General features: G+C 43.2%; 1 protein-coding gene across 1 annotated transcript in view; it reads right to left on the bottom strand.

The window, feature by feature from the left end:
- Positions 1 to 17,140, bottom strand: part of unc5cb (unc-5 netrin receptor Cb) — a 63,745-nt gene extending 46,605 nt beyond the window's left edge. Inside the window, exons 1-3 of the mRNA XM_030768051.1 lie at positions 17,062 to 17,140; positions 6,907 to 7,137; positions 446 to 589 (exon numbers count right to left, since the gene is read on the bottom strand). Of these exons, the coding sequence (XP_030623911.1) occupies positions 446 to 589; positions 6,907 to 7,137; positions 17,062 to 17,140 (454 nt within the window). The remainder of the gene's footprint in view (positions 1 to 445; positions 590 to 6,906; positions 7,138 to 17,061) is intronic.
- Positions 17,141 to 20,546: the final 3,406 nt, after the last annotated feature.

The following is a 20,546-nucleotide window of genomic DNA, read 5'->3' as shown; positions in this document are numbered from 1 at the left end:
GATACCATGTCTGCAATTTAAACGACAGCCTCTTAGCGCCACCGCTGCACCGTGGCGACGTTACGCGTAACCATTCAGAAATCCAGCTAGCGGAACCAGCAACCAAACGTAGGGATTGTCTGGTTGCAAACAATAGGTGTCGTAAAGTTCACATTTCTTTTTTACCCTTGCCAAGATTTCAAAACAATAGTGTTACAAACAAAAGCGTCTGAGACGTGAGAGGACGTAAGAACGACAGAAACACCAAGAACGGATGTGAAAATGCAGTCGTAACGACGTCAGTTTGTGTTGGAACAGATGCTGTAGCTTCTCTTTTTTTAACCTAACTTAACATTTACACGCTCAGACCCTTAGATGTGATGTTGGATTTTTTTTTTTTTTTTTTTTTTGTGTGCTGTTTGGAGGGCATTTATTTTGGCGCTTATTTGCGCGTGATGTAACTCACAGGCAATGCGCACGTGGGCCTTGCGACTCTTTGTGGTACCGGCAGAGCTCCAGGCAACACACTGGCACCAGAAATCCTCCAAGCCGAAGAGCTCCTCCACCTGCTGACGGGTGATCTCGATGCTGGCTTCCCGCACCACCAGACCTGCGGGACAAAAAAAAAAAAAAAAACACGGCACACACAGTGCAAAGTTTTAAAAGCTTATCATAACTGCATACAGAGAGTGAAAAAAAAAAATCCCTCAAAGCGACTCACCGACTACTGAGTAATTATAGAAGTAATATAACAAAATTTAGAGAGACTGTTCATTCAAAGTAAAAAGGCAAAAAAAAAAAAAAAAAAAAAGTTCTTCTGGCATCTGTGAAAGATCATTTTGTCTCATTTATTGTTGAAATGTTCATTGATTATGCCTAGTCAAACAACAACCCAACAAACACGCTGGGACAAAGTGGGCAGAGAAGGAACAGAACAAACAAAGAAATGAGTTCACCAAAAATTTTCAAACCGAAAAAAAAAAATGTACATGTAAACATCATTTGTCTTCAGATTAAACAGCAGCATGTTTGAAGTAAAATACCACAACACATTATGATGCAATGCAAATCTTAATAAACAAAGAACAAATAAAAAAAAAAAAAAAAAAGGGGGTGGGGTGGGGGGGTGGGGGGGTAAGTGATGAGTCTGTGATTCTAATTCTGCTCTTTGTTCGGAACAGATCGAATGCCAACATGATTGAGCTGTTTGGGGCCTGTGGAACAGGATTTGGAGCGTCATGCTAGCCAGAATCCTGTTTGCTAACTCCCCTGATTACTCCTCATCTGGGTCTCGGTCTCGAAACAAATGAAGCTGCCCACAGCAGCCCCCTCAGCCCAGATTATGGTGGCCATGGAAACATGGTACTGTTTTGGGGGGGGGGGGACGCATCATAGCTGATTTCTTCATTTTTCATCCTCTCATCCTTTTATCTCATCATTTATTACAGAGAGGATTAGTTTGTTGGAGGTGTATCATCTGAGAGTTTGTTTGTGAAGGGAGAGCAAGCAACTGGAAGAACTTTAAATGAATCACAAACTCTCCAGACAAATAGCTTCGGAAGACAATTCCGCTCAGCTGTCGTTTTCCAGCAGAATCCGAAATGATTTCTTCTTGCATCACGTCTGGGTACGCTGAGGTAGGTATAAGTGTGTTTGTGTGTTTGTGTGTGTGTGTGTGTGTGTGTGTGTGTGTGTGTGTACCTCGCTAAACCAAATGAGCCCTGGAGGTTGATTCTGGGCACATGAGTACTGATTGGGTTGCAAAGCCAGAGAGAGCAGCCTGTACCACTGAGCCTGAATAATCCTCTATGCAAATGTCTAATTCTCCTCTAATTTGCTCTCCTCATCCCTCTCCATCCCTCTCTTTTCATCCTCCCTATCTGCGCTTTTTAAAACGCACTCCATCAATTTTTATCTGGGTTTTTTTCCCTTTACCTTAATGATAGATAGAGATATGAGGAAACAGAGTCTAAAAAAAAAAAAAACCCATTGGGTTTGGTTTGTTTCAGGTTCAGTGGATTTACACACAGTCAATCTGTTACAGCCAGAAACTGAACTGCGCGGAGAACACGAACCTTACAAAGCAGCTTAGAACTCATGAAACTTTTATTCTGTGTGCTTTGCATCAGCACGAGGGGCAAAGAACAGGAAGTCACTTCAGTTGAGTTGCTTATAGCTCTTTAGTCTTGAGCTAGGCTGTAAAACAGAACAGCACTGACTGCACACTGTATATCCACTTTACTCTGTGCCAGGGTGAGCTCACAGAACTTCACCAGAAGTGGCACACAGTGGCGAAAAATCAATAATTGTAATAAAAACACCCCTGTATGCTCTCGGAGTGCACAAATGTGCCAGTATCTGTAATTTACTTTCACTACTGCCAGTCAAAACAGTGTTTTCACACTCTACACACACACACACATACACACATTGTAGGCTTAACAGACATGTCAGCCTTTTAAAGAACCCTTCACACACACTTGTGCTGGAAGCATCTCTCTTTGATACACACACTCTCATCAAAACAAACATCCCAAATATTTACACGATATGCCCGTGCGAGATTTACCCATTGTCAAAACTGAAATATGGAGTTATATAAAGGATGATATTGTAAAAGAGAGAGTGCATTCATCTGTGTTTGAATACCAAAGGGATATTTTTTTTTTTAAAAAAGGCTATCATCCTTTGTTCATACAACTCTTCTTGACTATTCACATCTAAGCTTTTGTCATGTAGCAACAACATAATAGAGTCTTAGCCGCTACATCAAAGCTCGGCCACAAAAATGATCAAATAACAGAAGGAGTGCGGGGAACAGAAAAAAAAAAAAGAAAGAAAGAGAAAAACCAACTTAATTCTGACAGAAAAGAAAATGGAAGGACATAAAGGAGCTTTGAAATTTGAATGAGCTGTGATTACACCACACAACCAACACTGGTTTGTTCACATCCCAAGCCAGTGCTCCTTTTCTCCTGGCTAAAAAGCCGAGGATAAGTTGGGTGGAGTCCAGAAGGAGACTCCTTAGGGACCAGCCCCTTAACGCTGCCCCTCACACCCGGGCACGGGGAGAAAGAAAAAGCAAGCGACCGTTGCTCACTGACACGGACAGTAATTGACCTTGTTTATGAACCACCATGTCCTTAAATAATTGAAGCTTGTGATTCTCTCTGCACTGTGGCTTTTTTCACCTCACTGATACGGGACAGAGGAAGAACAAAAAAAAAAACAGCAGAAGAAGAAGAAGAAAGAAAGGAAAAAAATCAATGGGAAGCAGAACAGAAAAACGTGTGCAAAGAACCTGGAGCGCTGAGGACCAAAGCCGTTGTCTTTTCTTACATCACCTTACATCATTCACGTGTCTCGTTTGCACGTAAGAGTTTTATCTCTTACTACGATGACAACAATTTCCAGAATAATAACATCATGTGGTTACTAGTAACGCGCAATGACATTCGATTTAATTAGCGGCGGCCACAGAAGTGATCTAGACCGTACGTTGTGGTATTCGTTACTAGCACAGCGTGTCCACGGTTTGATTAGGCAATACATACATTCACAGGTCGTGAATGTCACTGCGATGTCCAATTAAAAATAATTTCCGTACTGACGTGTGTTATATGGTTGGCTCCGGTTTTTATTATCGATTAGCAGCAGACCTCAGATCTCGCGAAAAGAGACGGCTGCGGTGGAGTGTCAGTATTTCGGGTTCTGGTCCTTAGATAGAAAGCTTCGTGCCCCCTCCTCTTTCTTTTCCATGTGCACACTCATCAGTCAAGGGAGGTGATGGCCTGTCTTTGGTGTGCATTACAGCGGTGTAAGTACATATAATGAACTTAAGCTCATTTGTAACAATCGATGAGCCAGCTCGCAGGAGATTAACGCAAATGAGCTTTCAGAACTGAAAATGATCTGGCAAAAGTGCTCCCGGATCTCTTACTAATTTTCATCGTTTTCTCAGATACTTGCAGTAAGCGCCCTAAAACAAGTTACTCAAGTTAGCTGGACTCTCAAATAACAAGAGAGAGAGAACTGAATATATTTGTTTTAGATTTCAAAAAAAAAAAAAAAAAAAGAACAGAGGGTTTGCTAAGGGCTGGTTTCATTAAATCTCAATTCAGTTTAGAGGAAATGAAGTGACATTCTGTTTATAAAATGAAATATATTCTAGCAGAATGATGGATGACATGATACATTGATTTGCAGTTAATTACCTAAATTGACCCAAACTGTAGCGACAAGAAATTCAGAACTTTACCAACAACAAAATCAAACACAGCTCATCCAGTTCCTGCTGGAGTGTCATAGCTCACGCTAGACGAGCGTGCCAGATTAATATTGCTAATACCAAACACCAAATTGTTCTTTTACCTCTATTTGATGTAATATGCTGATTTGGTTTCAAACGCCCACTAAGATCTATGCCTGTGCTATTTGAATTCAAAATCACAGGCAGTGTTTAAGGGAGCAGATCAATAGCAGAACATTTGAGTAGGTGTTTCTGCTCAAAGGCACTCCATTGGCCTCCAAAAAAAATCCATTTGCAGTGAGCTAATGATCCAGTTTTCAGCCTCCACAGTAAGCAAAGTCTTTCTTTATTTATTTCAGTGGGAGGCAGAGGAGTGAGGCTGTTTGGCTGGAGCCTGGTGGCTGGCGCAGATAACGCACCCTGTCTCTGGCTGCTCTTGGCCCAAATGTCTGTTAATCTACTCCTTGACCCAACAGAGAGAGAGAGAGAGAGAGAGAGAGAGAGAGTACGGGCATCAGATCATGTTTCTGTCGGCTCAAATAGCTATTGACCAGGCCGGCCAGCCTCTATCTGCGGTTCTTTTCTGTCAATCAGAGGAAATTAGAGAGGAGTGGAGTGGGCAGAGCAACTCCGCTTGGAGAGAGAGAGAGAGAGAGAGAGGGCCAGAAAGGGAGAGGGAGAGAGAGAGAGAGAGAGAGAGGGAGGGACAGAAAGAGATGGAAAGAGAAAGAGAGGGGGAGAGAGAGAGAGAGAGAGAGAGAGAGTGAGACAGAGGAAGCTTGTGTAGCCTGTGGGTTCTACTGCATAAAGTGAGTGTGATGTGTGGGCTTGAGGTTTCACATCAATGCTCTTTGCACATAAACTTCTCTGACATGATGGCAAGGGGGCAACGCTTAACACTAAGTTTGTCTTTGTCAATGTCAAAGCTGAAAAATGCCTTTCTGAGGGAAAATCAAAAATCAGTTGGCTATAGGCTTTTCTCTTTATCCCAGCGTTTAGACAATAGATTTGGAAATTTCTCTGTTCGATTCCTCTTTTCTTTCTTTTTTTTTTTTCCTTAACGCGTGTCTTCAACAGACAGTCCCGTGTGCGTTCGTTCATTTCGACGGTGTCGAGTCGGGCCTCAGCGTGTATAAGTGTGTGTGTGTGTGTATACGTTTCACAGCATGATGTGAAAACGTATGTACCATTTAGGCAATGACTCCTGAACAGGACACAATGACCAGAGTGTTTGTAAAAGAATCAAATACCCTGAGGGCTGGGGAGCCATTACAGACAACAGGGCCTCTTTGATTGGCTGCATTCAGCTGCCAAAGTAGGAAATTGAGTTCTTCGTGTAGCCCACAGGTAGCAATCACACAGCCTTCTTTCTTATTTATTCGAGGTCTGTTCCCAGGACAGGGGCTATTGAGCTGCTGGATATTAACACCCTGCAGACATGGCACTGGGAAAAATGTCTACTATAGACACGCATCCTGGCTTGAGTCATTTCTGCAGCTTTCTTCTAGAATAGAGAATGTTCTTCAGTATTCCATAAATTCAGGTAGATGACTACTCTTTCAGTGACCTTGTTAATCACGTCGTATGTAGTCATATGGAAGCATACGATCTTTGGCATTCGGCTGGGATTTAAATTAGACGACATCTGACAGGCATATTCAGAAATTCAGATACAGTCTATCATGTGGGCTGGTGTATTGAGTAGAGAAATATGAAAGTGTAGCCGTTCTTACATTTAAAGAGACAGAATAGAAAGAGACAGACAGAGAGGGAGAGGAAGAGGGAGGGAGAGAGAGAGAGAGAGAGAGTGTAAGAGAGAGAGAAATAGAGAGAGTGCATGTGTGTAATTGAGAGAAAGAGAGAGAGAGAGATTGTGTAAGAGAGAGAGAGAGAGGAATAGAGAGAGTGCATATGTGTAAGTGAGAGAAAGAGAGAGAGAGAGTGTGTAAGAGAGAGAGAGAGAGAGAAGGAGAGAGAGGGTAGTGCTTGCTAAGCTCGTTCAGAGCAAGCCTTCCAACTGTGAAAGAACGAAAACCAGCCCTGTCCCATGTGTGTTTGTTACCACAGGGTTTGTGTCGAGGACGTGTGTCACACAAAAGAACTTGGCATCATCATGTCTGAATCTGATGTGTGTGAGCGTGGCTCCATTGACTTTAATGATGTCCTGAGACTAGACACACAGCACAAACAAGTAACACTCCTAATAGCACAGTAGCAGTCTTATGCTAGCTTTATGGGCCTATGTTATTGAGGCCTGGAGAGTTTAACAAGGCGGACTCTCCACACTGCAGAGAGAAATTCCACTCTCATTACGAGTTTCTTTTTTTTTTTTTTTTGAAGGGTGGTGGGAGGGGGGAGACTGTAAAAAGTCTCTTCTGAATTATTCATTTACTTGATTTTCCGTCAGTGTGACTGGATAGCCGGGGGGGGGCTAGCATGCGAGCATTCCTCTGTTTTCTTCACCCTGCTGGTGCTCTCTCTCTCTCTCTCTCTCTCTCTCTCTCTCTCTCTCTCTCTCTCTCACTCTCTTGCACACACACATATTCATGTTTGTGTGTTTGTCCTTTCATTTTTCATCTCACTCTCTATCTCTCTCTCTCTCTCTCTCTCTCTCTGTACTTTTTTATTTCATGTGACCATCTCTAATTCCTATCTCTCAGAGTCCCGGTGGCACTAACCTGATGTCTCATCCACACGCTCATCCACAGTGTGCTCCTTCTGATGAACCCACTCACTGTTGCACTTAAAGTAGATCTGCGTTGCGGGCGTGGCTTTGCAGCGCAGGTTGACGGGTTTGTTCTTAACTATGTACGCTTCCTCGGGCTCCATCAGGAAGTGTGGGAGGGGCTCGGGGGGGTCGGAGGGGAAGGTCTCCGGCAGCTCACCCAGTCCCAGGTAGTCGTCATCCACTGCCGAAAGAGGAACGCGAAAATGTCAGTTATACCAAAGAGAGACAGTACGCTGTGCATAACAAACGAACGAACAAAAAAAAAAAAAAAAAGGGAGAGAGAAAGAGAGAGACAGAAGCACACACAGAGATAAAGTGAAAGAGAGAGAGAAAGAGAGAGAGAGAGAGAGAGAGAGAGAGAAAGAGAGCGCGAGTCTGCTTTTAACTTTTTTTCCATAACGAGAATGTCTGTGTAATTGTATTTGGCTAGGACAATCCCACCCTGGCTTGGAGCCTCTGTGTTCAGCTCAAAACCACAGCTACTGTTAACAGTGTGGCTAGAAAGATAATAAGAAACAGAGTTCAGGGGTTGAGAAACATGCCAGTTTTACATTTCTCACAGACATGAGACCTGTTGATCTGATATTCTCTCTACCCTACACCCCCCCCCCCCCAGCCACCCTGCCCCCCCCCCCCCCCCCCCCCCCCCACACACACACATACATGTGCACACACACACATACCTTCCACCCACCCAACCCCCCACTCCTCTCTCACACACACACACACACACCTCGTTTTTTCTTTTTTTTTTTTTTCTTCTTACCAAGGAGTTCTGGTTTATTCAATTCCACAGATACTTCTACTACAGACGGCTAACCTACCCCTATAATTACGTCTTGCTTTTATCAAAGTGGCTCTCTTCTCCGGCACAGCATTTCTCACTGGTGTCTGCTTCATCAAACAACTATACCTATATTTATCTCTCAGTGTCAGAGGGAAAGATATCATAGTTCATATGGAGTCTCTGAGATGGCATAAAGCTAACACGAAGAACTCACTATAAATTCGCTGTGATGAATATGAAACACAGCTAGCTCTCATTTGAGTCAGAGCGAGAGTCTCTCTCTCTCTCCGCACTTGTCATCCGTCCTTAATATCTAACCTTGACTTTTTCCCTCACTTTTTTTTTTTTTTTTTTGCGCCGGATAGAGGAGAAAACCCATTTACAACCTCATTCGTCACTTCCAGAACTGTTTCTATTCTTAACACCCAACTGCCAGGCATCAATTATTTACAGCAAGAGCAAGAATGAATCTGGAGAGAGAGAGAGAGAGAAAGAGAGAGAGCATGAGTTCCTGTGGCAAAAAGGTTAAATCACCCCATTAGTAATTCTTCCTCCTCCTCCTCCTCTCTCTCTCTCTCACTCTTTCTCTCTCTCTCCTTTCCCTTAGCCCTCACTGACTCAAAACAACTTCGTGTCTAACAAATCTTGTCAGCGCGCAGGGGGCAATATCACATCGATATATCTTTCGACGTAACTACCTATCCTCCATTTCACTATCTGCTGGCCCTGCCCCCCTAGGTTGTGTTTTGGGAAGATGCCTGGAGACTCTAGGTGAGGTGGAAGGGGGGGGGGGGGGGCGTAATCACGGAGCTGTTCCATCACACAGAGTGGCTTCGGGGCTTCCAGGCAGAGTGGCTGCTTTTCATCATGAACTGACCTTAAATCCTCCCCCCCTTAAATCACGCCCCCCCCCCTTTCATCAGCCCCCTAATCTGCTGCTAATTGAAGAGGAGCTGTAAACTCGCCGTGACCCCCCCGACAAGGCTTCCAGGTATGAGGCATGGGTGGGTTTTTACTTGAGGACAAAAGAGGGGGGGGGTGCTCCGACCGAGTTCATTTTGACAGGATCCCACTTTTGTTTTGATGGAAAACCTTTGATGTCTAACCCTCTGAAAGCACTGGTCGCAGAAGTGATCGTGAAAGAGTTATCCGGAAAGTTCTCTAAGTGGAGTTTCCAGCCCTGTTCTTACAGCCCTGTCTGTATCCACTGGAAGGTCAGACCAGGGAAAACCAAACTGGTGTTTTTGTCAGTACATGTTCCGTGGCTGCTATTACACATGGACCAGAACCATGAACCAGTAAAACTTCTGGCCTCAGTGAGAATGTTCATTATCTCAGTAAGAACACTGACTCACACACACATACATACATTCTTTCTCTCTCCCTCTCTCTCTCTCACACTCTCTCTAACTTTCTCTCCAACTTTCTCAGAAGAAAACTCCACTGTTCTCACTCAGGCAACCCCTTGTATCTCCAACTTATTGCAGCACTTAACACCTACAGCCAGAAACTTGGGAAAAGTCTAAGTTATTAAGTCTGAGTCTTCCAGGTGCCTACCCCCTGTCTCGTCGGCTGGCTGTCGGCCGGAGAGAACTGAAGAGACATGAAAGGATTTCAGTGGACTGTCCCCTGCATGTACACTACAATTCATCAACTTTCAGAGAGCAGAAAAAAAAAAATTAAACACAAGGGTGTGAAAAAAAAGAAAAAAAGAAAAAGAAAACACTGCACAGCTGTGGCACCAGAACCAGGTGAAGAGAAAAAAAAAACACCAAAGGGTCCCTGCTCCTACAGTCTTTCATTGATCAGACCTGAAAGAGTGCACACGCCCTCCGTATTCCTGTCCAGGTCATATTTTCCGTCTGTCTCTATCACTCTAGCTTGGTCTCCTGAAATGCCTTTTTTATTCCACACTGCGTATCAATGGCCATCATTCTCTGTTTTCATTCAGCGAAACAGAGCAGGCATGGTAAAGATCTGAATTTCCCTGAGGAGGGTAAGGTTGGGTGGTGGGGTGGGGTGGGGTGGGGGGGGGGGACGGGCGCTGTATAGGCTTGTTGGCGGCGTGGGATTGGCAGAGCCAGGACCCGGGGGCCAGTGGCGCTCCACCCCGTCTGAATGCCGACACGCAGGGGAGCGTTCGCGCTGAGGGAGCGTTCACGCCAGGCTGCTAGGCTTTGATGGGGGCGCTCTGGGATGTAATACGAGTCTGGGGCTCTTATCACTGGTCCATCTCAGACACGGGCTGGAGCTCAGCCACACCTCGCACACACACACACACACACGCACGCACGCACGCACGCGCACGCACGCACACACACACACATGCACGCACACACGCACGCACGCACATGCACGCACACACACACACACAGTTTCCTTACCATTGGACCTATGAAGAATTGGTCTCTTTCAATGGAAATGTAATGAAAAAAAAAAAAAAAAAAAACGGGCTGAACTCAAGCGATAAAAAACGAGATGAAGTTTCACATTTCTTCCTCAAAGACACTTTTGATAAACTTAATATCAAGGCATCAACATGGTTAGTATTTGACAACTATCACCTCATCCTATATGCTTGAAGCCTGAAGAATCAAACTTCTCAACTCCACATTTAATATCTAAAAAGTACCTGTACCTGCTACAAAGAGTTATTTTTTTAATAAGAAATGGTTAGCTTGTTTTTAACAAGGTCAATTTTTGATGTTGAGGCACTAGGTAAGGTACCCACTCGATTTGCTATTAAGATCAACATGCTCTGGGCTTACTGTATCATTTATGAATAACACAACAAGTTGAAATGAACCGCTGTTTTTTTGTCTAACGACTTCTTTTTTTTTTAAACCTCCACCCCCCCTCCCCCTGCAAATTGTTCTTTCAAGAATGGATGATTTTTAATACGCTACATGTATTTTCCCAGGAGCTGTATTTTTTCTTAAATTGATTGTAATCAGTAATGTACCAGCTTGCTTTCATACCAAGTGTAATGAATGTTTAATTTCATTAGTTCCCACAGAACTTATCCCCCCCCCCAAAAAAAGCAGCAAGTTGAATGTGTGTTATCTGAGCCTAAATATGAAAATTCATTATCACAAAGCCCCATATATGATTGCAGAATGTTACAGATCTTACGAGCACATAACAAGGACTTATAAATATATTCATTTTAAAAAGACAGCAGCTCTAGTTATGTTTATAGAAGGAAAAGAAACCCAGGAAGAAAAGAAACGTCTGATTGAATCTCAAAGTGACTGTGATCTGATATACATTTCAGTGTAATTTCATGGAATGTAAATTAAAATTTCATCACGAAATTTAAAAGTCATGGCGGAGCAAACACACTCATGGAAAAGCTCACGATGTCTTATGACCATGGAAAAACTACAATGCCAAAACAACAAGGCTATGTACATACGGTTTGTGCTTAATGATTTTTGAGTTAAGATTCAAGTCTTGTAAGATGTGAATTTCTGAGATACATCGTTAATATCTAAAATGTACCTGCAGGCTTTAAATCGTCACTCATTCTTTAAACACTGTGACCATGTAAGGAGATTAAAATTTTAAAATGTCATAATGAAATGTAGAATTCATCATAGCATTGGAACACCTTGTGCTGACGCAACCATATAACACAACAAGCGTGACGTACAGCTGACCGACAGTCTGATAAATCTAGTCTTATCAGCTCTCATGTTCACAGAGTGAACGCCTACGAAAGAACAAAACAAGAACATGTAAACGCTGGTCTTTGCTAGAAGCTCCAGCCGTCTCGCGCTGACATAAATGAGAGATGACAGAGGTTGTCTGGTCATTACACGAGGCATTGAATATGCAGGCAAACTTTTTCAATTGAATTCCTCCTCTTCATGTGATTCATGAGAACGACTCTTACAGGCCCATTGGACTCTGATAGCAGAGCTGAACAGAGCAGTGACCCTGGAGATTACAATACACTTTCTGCTCCACGCCATCCGGGCGCGTCCTCAGCCGCAAACGGCCGCTAAACAACTGTTTTGCCTTCCTTTCCGCGGAGCACACTCAGGTGCACTTTAGAAAGCAACGACTTTAAAACATACAGATTAAGCTGACGCAAAAGCTAATGTAAGCAATGCACAAGCGCATTCACGGTGTACCGTTTTTTGTTTTGGTTTTTTTTTTTTTTTTTTTGCTGCTTCTCTTTTGTTAATGAACCTTGAACAATATAGACCTATCTCCTCTTTGACATTACTGTGGTATGTGTGTGACAGCCAACCCCCCCCCAGCTGAATTCAACCCCTAAAAAGAAAGAAAAAAAAGAGGGGGGGGGGGGGTCTACCGTAAAAATGTTAATGCAAAGTGCAAATGGCAAGTGGGAGGGACAATACCTACAGTGCCAAAAAACACAACCCTCTTCTCTTGTCAGAGATTTTAAGATAACATTCTTTCATGAGGAGAAGGGTTTAGTCAACACGCGATCTTGTAAGGAGATCAAGGTAAAGAGAGGTTTACAGAACAGCAGTTGTCTCTTCCATTCATATGCCATTTTGCCATTTTCCAAAGATGAAACAAAAACACTGCAGAGGTTCTGTGCTGGCAGGACTCTTTACTTCACACTCGCCTCTGACATCTTCAAAGACAGACGGCACATCCTAAGACACAAGCCCGTGTTCGCGTTCTGACTGTGTAAAGCCATGAGCCCATGCGTATCAAAACAATCTTCTCCAACACGAGGTTGGAGGAGAATAAATCATCATAGGGGATGACTCTCCTGTTCTGTCTGGTTCAGGTTCACTGATATTCTCCAGAAACCAAGCTTCTCCATCACCAGGAGAGAAAGGAAAAAAAAAAAAACCTAATTGTTTTTTCAATTAGGAGAGCTTTTCCCAGTGAGGCCCCCCCCACCCCACCTCCCCACCCCCCTCTCTGTCCTGTGTTTAATCCAGACTGTCAGCGGATTTTCTCCCCATGTAAAACTAGCTGTGTTGTAATGAAAAGCCCTGTCTCTGGGTAAATCATGTTTTGACATTATTTCGGTGCATCTGAAGCACTTTGGAGAGGCTCTCCGACGGCATTGGAAAAACAACCTGCTCGGATCAGTAAGGCTCATCCTTCAGAATATCAGAGCCCTTTTAATTGAGGTTGACACACTACATCCAAGAGGCTTTCTTTCCCCTGTAGTAAAGCTAACGGACCATACGGCATTAAGGTGTCTGTTGGAGCCATTCAAGAGAAATTGGACACATATTTGCATTGAATCATAATGTATTACTGTTTTAGGTCTGTTGTACCAATTTACACGTGGTTTTGAATATACGCTGGATTATGCTTCTGTTAAGGCCGTTTCAGTATTATGGAAACATCTTGTACACAGACTTTTATTTGGCTTGTGTCCTTCTCTGACAGCAGTTCACCTTGGCAGGTATAAAGACGAGATGTGTTTAGGAGGGAGGAAAACGGCTGGGTTAAAGGGCGCAGTCTTTAAAACCAATTATTTTATTTAAAAAAAAAAATAAGAATTTGAACTCGTGAATTGGGAGACGTCATGATATACTGTCAAGAAAGGAAAATATTTAAGGTATTCAGACCGATTTGCCATAGAATATGACAAGATGGAAAAGAAAAAAAAAAAGTTGGCTTGCAGAATTGTGGCTTGAGAGAAAGAAAAAAAAAAAGAAAAAGGTGTGATGTTTCCAGTGAAAAGCTGTGACAGGTATTGGATGAAATCAGACGTGAAGTCAGCGTTTTTCTGACTCACACATACAGCCCCCCATCCAGACAGCACCCATATTCAACTATATTAAGTCTGACTACCACAAACAACATATTGTATTTATTTACAGACATACACACACACACACACACACACACACACACACACACATACATACACACACACTCATATTGCTTTCCAATGTGTCTGATAACAGCTGGCGGGTGCTCCTCCCTGACACCATTGTAAAAGATAAGCTTTATTCTATCTGTGTTCGTGCAGATTTATCGTCCCCTGGAAAGCACTGTATCAGGCCTGCCGTGTCCCTCCTCTCCATCAGAGGAGACTGAAGCGTGAACGCGGATGAACACCAGCATAAATCCTCCCGTCTCACTCTCCGTTCACCCCGCGTGGAGAATGAAAAAGATGTGCAATCTACGCCCAGCTCGGGAGGAGGACAAGAGCAACTTTTTTTTTTTTTTTAATTTTTTATTTTATTTTATTTTTTTATTTTTTTTTTCCGAGGACCGTTCCTCTCAAAAAAAGATAGGGGCGTCTTAACAATTCCGTCTGGAAAATTTATATTGCTGAACTTTGAGAAATACAGCACAGGTTTTCTCAGAACGCATGCGCACGAGCCCAAGCTCGCGCTTTGCGGAGAGAAAGGCAAGAAAGCTGAAAAAAGTCACTACTATGCTTTCCACAGCGGAGTCCCCGTTCTGTTTTTCACATCAAATGCTCACTAGCGCAATAGTGAATGTTAAGATGTCTCTTGCTTGGCAGCGAATGAAACATTTGCCCCTAAAAATGGATAGTTATCGACTGGGCATTAGAGTTTCATTGGCCTGTCCGTTATCATAAACTCGATACAGTAAAACCCCCTCATGTTTCAGCTCCAAGGAAAGATGGGACACCATACTGGAGAAAACTCACTTTGTTTGGCCTAAAGTTAAAACTCAGGCCAACATAATTAACAGAGGATGGGTTTGTATCGATTCCTGGGCGAAAAAAAAAAAAAAACATTCCATTACAAGGTTGACTTAACTGGTCCTGGAATTCAACCACATACTCACATAAAACAGATGAATAATTCAAACCGAATACACCGCTGTGGAGCTCAGCTTTTAGCCAATTTCAATTCACGCTCCTTATCTCACACAGTAAGTGATGTAATTGCAAAAAATGAATGTGCACAATTGATTCAGCCCACCTCACAGATGCATAAGCAGCTATATTGGAAAAAAAACCCAGAACTCTGAAGACCCCCAGATAAGGTTAAGAAACATGTTAAATGAAAAAAAACAAACACATTTTAGATAGGCTTGTCTCCGTTTTTTTTTCTTGTTTTTTTTTTTACCATCCTATTTTTTCTTTTTCATGTGCCCTGGGGCAAGCTGAGAGTACATACTCACATCATCTCTCGGTGATTGGCTGAGCGGGTCTAACCGCATATGATTTTTATGATGGAATAAGCTTGAACTGCAAAATGAGTCTCTGACATCAGAGATTCAGTCAGTTGTCTTCAGGTCAGAAGTGTTGATCAAAAGAAAATGAAGTAGAAACGATGATAGCATGGCTGACATTAGATTTGCCATTTTTACTGCCTTTTGCATTGGAGCGCTCTGAATTGGGAGAAAAAAAACATGATTGTGTCATGGCGATGGTACAGTAATGTACAGAGGTGAAAAGGCGATTAAGGGGACAATCCAATTCCATTATCTCTTCCTGTGACCCGGACCTTAACCTCTAAATGTTCATAACCCATATGATTCTCTAGTTTCAAAAGACAGAGACTGACCTTCGCGTAGGCAGTCACATGAATTGGCATTTCTCCAACAGAATCGTAACCTGAGACATTTTCTAATAGTTCCTCTACTGAAGAGTTGGGATTAAGGAGCATGTGGGCTACGTTAGTAGTTCTGCCCCAACAGTAGATCTGAGAATGAGAGAGAGAGAGAGAGAGAGAGAGAGAGAGAGAGGGAACGAGCTAAAGTGCTACCTGACTTCAAACAGCCTGACAGGCAGGAGTAAGCCAGGGAAAGGACAGACCAAGGACACCACTTACAGGGGCAGTGAGGAAGTTCATTTAAGCACCTATCTGTGACCCGCTGTCACCATATGCTGCAAAGAAACAGAAAATACTCTCTTTCTCCCCCCCCCACCCTCCCCTCTCTCGTGAAATATAACGGCAACGATCGCTCAATTTTTTTTTTTTTTGTACAATATCTCAAATCTGCATTCTGAATATAGACTGTACAAGGCCACAGAATCCCCAGTTATTACTGTGGGAAATGATAGGTACGGTGCGGGGAGGAAAAATTAATTCCCGGGGTGTCATGGAAACAGGAGCAGATCGTGGCAAGAATTCAAAAGCCAGTCGCATGAGCGAAATTCCAACCTTAAACTGAAGTGAATTACGCTAATATGAAAATGCCTCATTGCAAACCTGCACCCCCCCCCCCCCCCCACTCACACACTCCCACACTCACACACAAACACACACACATACACACACACTCTTACCTCCCACTCTTACCCCCCTTCACCCTGCCACCCCAACACACACAATTTTGTGTGGATTTCTCCCTTTTGGTTTCTTTATTACAAGGCCAAAAAATATTACAATGGTGGGGCATTTGATTTTTTTTTTTTTCCGTGCCTTACAAAGGAACATGTTTGTTGCAATCCCATGGAGCAATTCAAAGTTTCAAACTTAAAAAAAAAAGAAAAGAAAAGAAAAAATTCAACAGTAAACAGAGGGATTGTATGAGCAACAGGGGAGGGAAAATCCGCTACGCTTTCCTCCTCTGCCCTCGTTTCCTTCTCTTCCCTTCTCTCCTTTTCACTCCTCTCCCTCCTTTTTTTTTTTTTTTTTTTGGTAGTGGGATGAAAAGCCATTTTGTTGCTTGATTGGAGAATGATGCTGCTACTTAGAGAGCTGCTCCATCAGCGTAGAGGAAGAAGAGAAAAACTCTGGGAGAACGGTAGCTCCCCAGGGTGCAGTTGCTGTGATGGGTGAGCTGTCAAATGCCCCATTGTCCAAATTACCCAGCATGCACGGTGTCACCGCCAGGGACTAATTTACGACACTATGCCCGCAATCGGTCTCAGAGCAGAAGCATTGGCAGAGCAACGGAAAAGATGCTCCGTCCCCGGCGTGTGCACGTAAGTAAGAGAGAGACTTCTGTCCATCATAATCATCTAGGAAATCTCCCCTAACACCCGTTATAAATGACGGGACGCAAGTCCAAAGCAGCGGATGCGAGCGTTTACGTTTCGGAACTCCAAATCCATCATCTACTGTGTATTTATACACTCTGTTGTGGCGTAAAAACACAGCAGTTCATCATTACTGGGTTGATGACATGAAGAATATTCACAATTACGCTGATCTATACAAATAGAAAATCTCGAATGTCAAACACTCGTGTAAATGCGCGTTTGCGTACAGAGATCATTAGCGCTGTTTTCACTGACACGGGGTAAAACACAAACCGTTGGGAGCTCTTTGAAAGGCACAAAGCGCAGGCGGTAGGTCACGGCTTGACTGATCTGTGGACTTAATGACGGCGCCGTTCTCCACCTTACAACGTGCCCGCGTCCCCCCTTGTCTTGTCACATGTCACCTGTCACCTTGGCCAGAAGTGGACAGGGTGCCAATTCATCTAGCTGCGAGCCACCAAGCGAATCAAAAAAGGAACCCATCTTGCGCCCTATGACCTCACACTGTGCCCGTCAGCTGCACACATAGCTAATTGGCGCGAGTGGCAAGCAGTAGCAACCTCCGCCTCTGGAACTCTGGGGCCACATGGAGTCGTTATAGGGGAAAAACGTCAGCAAGCCAAACACAGGTTTTGCTCATTACTAGACCTCCAGGACCAGGCAGCCCAACGGTGAGCCGTTAAAACTAACACGGCAAAGCCAAAGACGCGATAAACTGGATAATTTTATAGCGCCGACTATAAAAAAAAAAGAGATTTCTTGAGCTTGGGAAGAGATCATTTGACTCTCAGATCATACTGAGCAATCTCCAATGTTCTTGGAAAGGAATTCATTTTGCAGTTGGGTCGCTTACTATCGCAAGAAGACATGAGGGTTTTGCATTTGATGTGCAGATCCATGTTGCAGACTTTTATTATTATACACATCAGAAGAGCACCAAAAAAAAACAAAAAAACTCTTTGCATAATTTGCGAAGAGGTCAGAAATGCTTGTTTCTGCTTCAAAGAGAATTTGACTTAGTCAGTCTTTAGATAAGCATTCATATTTCCGAGTGAACCAACAGGCTAATTAAACTATTTTTATTCCGTTCGGATTGAGGAATAGTGTGCTGGAGAAATCTGTCTATTGTCTTTAAAGCCCTTCCTGCTTATTATTCTGGGCAATGATGAGGGAGGGCAAAAGTTTAAACCCAATTTGCAAATCAGTAGAGGGCTAAATATCAGAGAAAATTAATGATGACCAATTCACACAAAACATCAATAAGGGTGTGTGAAGAGATGAAAGTCAGAAGAATATGCCTGCTTATCAGCTGCACTCACACAAAGGAACAGGAGAGAAGGGCATGTTTCCACCCAACACACAGGAGGTCTACACAAGACCCCAGCCAATGTTTCTCCTTCACCTATTCACACGTACGCATCAACACACACACACACAACACACACGCACGCACACACACACACACTGTCTGCTCAGACGTTCACACACATACCCACACACACACACACACACACACACACATACACACATACACACGCATACACAATCCTTCCCAGACCACCCTCAAATGATTATTAACTAGAAACAGAACAATTATTCTATCAAAGCTTTCTTTTTGTCTATCCTCCCAAGAAAAAGAGAATATTCAAGACAGTTTTCAAAGAAGTCAGCATTTGATGACACACACACACACACACACACACACACACACACACGCATGCACACACACTCTGATGTTTGTGATGAGTATGTGGCTGAAGGACATTGAGGATTTTGTCAAAAGGTGTGAGACGTTGTCACTGGCGTATGGTACTCTCTGACTCTCTGACTGTCTGTCACCGAATCTGTCGCCCCCTCTGAGACTGTCTCCCTCTCTTTCTCTCTCTCTCTCTCTCTGTCTCTCTCTCTCTCAGCAGCTCTGAACTCCTCAGCTTCACCCCATCTGAGGTAAAGGAAGCGTGAAAAAAAAAAAAGCACGGTCTCATTCCTCCAACCCTTTCTCTCCTCCCAGACTCACTCACTCCATCCCCAATATATGAAAAACGGGATTGCTGTCGGCCTGAGAAAAAAAAAAAAAAAAAGAAAAAGAAGAAAAAAAAAAAAAAAAAGCTCTTACACCAGCTTTCATCCCTCTCTTTTCAACTCAAATTAATACCTCTAGCCTTCCATTAAAGCCAACAGATGAGATATGATGAAAAATGAGAAGACTGTGTTTTTTTTTCTTTTTCTTTTTTTTTTCTTCTTTTTTTTTTTTGCATGTGATTCAAACTCATTTGATACACAACGCGTGTATCCCGAGGGGGGGCATGCATTGTATTTTAGCAGTTTGAGGGTGTGGTTGGATGAGTAGGGTGTTTGATGTTTGCATTAATTTGACAGGACAGAGGTAATGTAAAGCCATAAATCTACGTCTCCTGCTTGAAGCGAATCAGAAAGAAGGGCAATGCAACATGGGTAAGGGGGAAAATAAACACAGAACAAGGCTGAGGGTATTACTAAGAGAATTTGCAATAACATGACCGGCCACTAAAGCAAGTTAATGAGCAGACCTCCCCCTTCTTCCCCTCAGGGCAGGGAATATAAATCCTTCTCACCAGACTGTCATATTCACTTTTCATTTCCATACTGTTAGTATCACAGGAAAGCCAATATGCTTACTACACATTCTGTATTCCTCTCACTACTTTGCATAAATGAGTGGCTGAGAATAAGACCGAGACCAAAGAAAAAAAACAAAACAAAACCCTGTGTTCAAATTTTTATGGGCAATAATCTGGTCATATGGAAACCTGCAAAAACAGAAAGACGTGGCCAATGCATAAATTAAGGCTTGACATCCGTGTTAATGGATGTGTTAAGTGTAAATGACACATGACAAAGGTGTTCAGGAGCCACAGGGGGAGAGTAGATTGCTGCATTAGAGAGACAAACGGAGTTATTGATGTCAAGGGGCCCTGATGGGGACTGTGATTTTCGCCCTGTTCTTCCAGCTCGCCAAAGACTGCTGAAGTAGGTCAGCCACGTATAATGGAAGGGCAATGAGGAGCAAGTGTTTCTCGCTGCTTCTGACTCCACCAGTCAGGATGCCATTACGACAGGAGGAGGAGGAGGAGGAGGAGGAAAAGGAGAAGGAAGAGGAGAGCAGCCCAGAGTAGTCAGAGCACCCCCGCAGAGCTGGAGACCTCAAAGAGCACAACGCAACCGGAGCCAGCCACAACACTCACACAGAGCGAGTCACAACACCAGCTCTCCTACCCCCCGCCCCCCCAAACACACACACACACACACACACACACACACTCACGCACACTCATGCACACACACACACACACACACACACACACACACACACACACACACACACACATAACACACATACATATAACACACATACTCATTTAAATTGCACAGCCACACAAATCATTACTGCTGCTCTCCCATTTGCATATTTCAGTGAAATATGAAGAGAAGCAAACATAAACAGTGAGTCATAAAGCGGTCCAGTTTTAAAATGTATACTGTACATGGTATAAAAACAACACTTAAAAATTACAGTGTTTCTCCAGATCAGTGTTACAGGGGAAATAGATACAAAGTGAACATATTTTAAATCAAGGGGAAAAGAAATAAAAGAAATTTACAGGTATAGTGGCAGAATTAACAGTGAACGCAGGATGATATTGCTGTAATTAGAGTATTGAGTTGGGGATACGGCAATTGTGAAACTGGGTCAATGACGTGGCGTGCATTTTCTCCTGTTATAAGCCATAATTTTCTTCAGAAACTGTTAGATAATTATCTTAATTAATTTCTTTGGCATGATTTTATGTTAGACTCCAAAGTAAGATAAAAAAAAAAAAACAACAACATGTGTAGCAAACTTGTTAAA

This window comes from Chanos chanos, chromosome 3 (genome assembly GCF_902362185.1).
Source record: "Chanos chanos chromosome 3, fChaCha1.1, whole genome shotgun sequence".
NCBI lineage: Eukaryota > Metazoa > Chordata > Actinopteri > Gonorynchiformes > Chanidae > Chanos > Chanos chanos.
The sequence above is the reverse complement of the archived record's forward strand: the minus strand, read 5'-3'. Positions and strand labels throughout refer to the sequence as shown.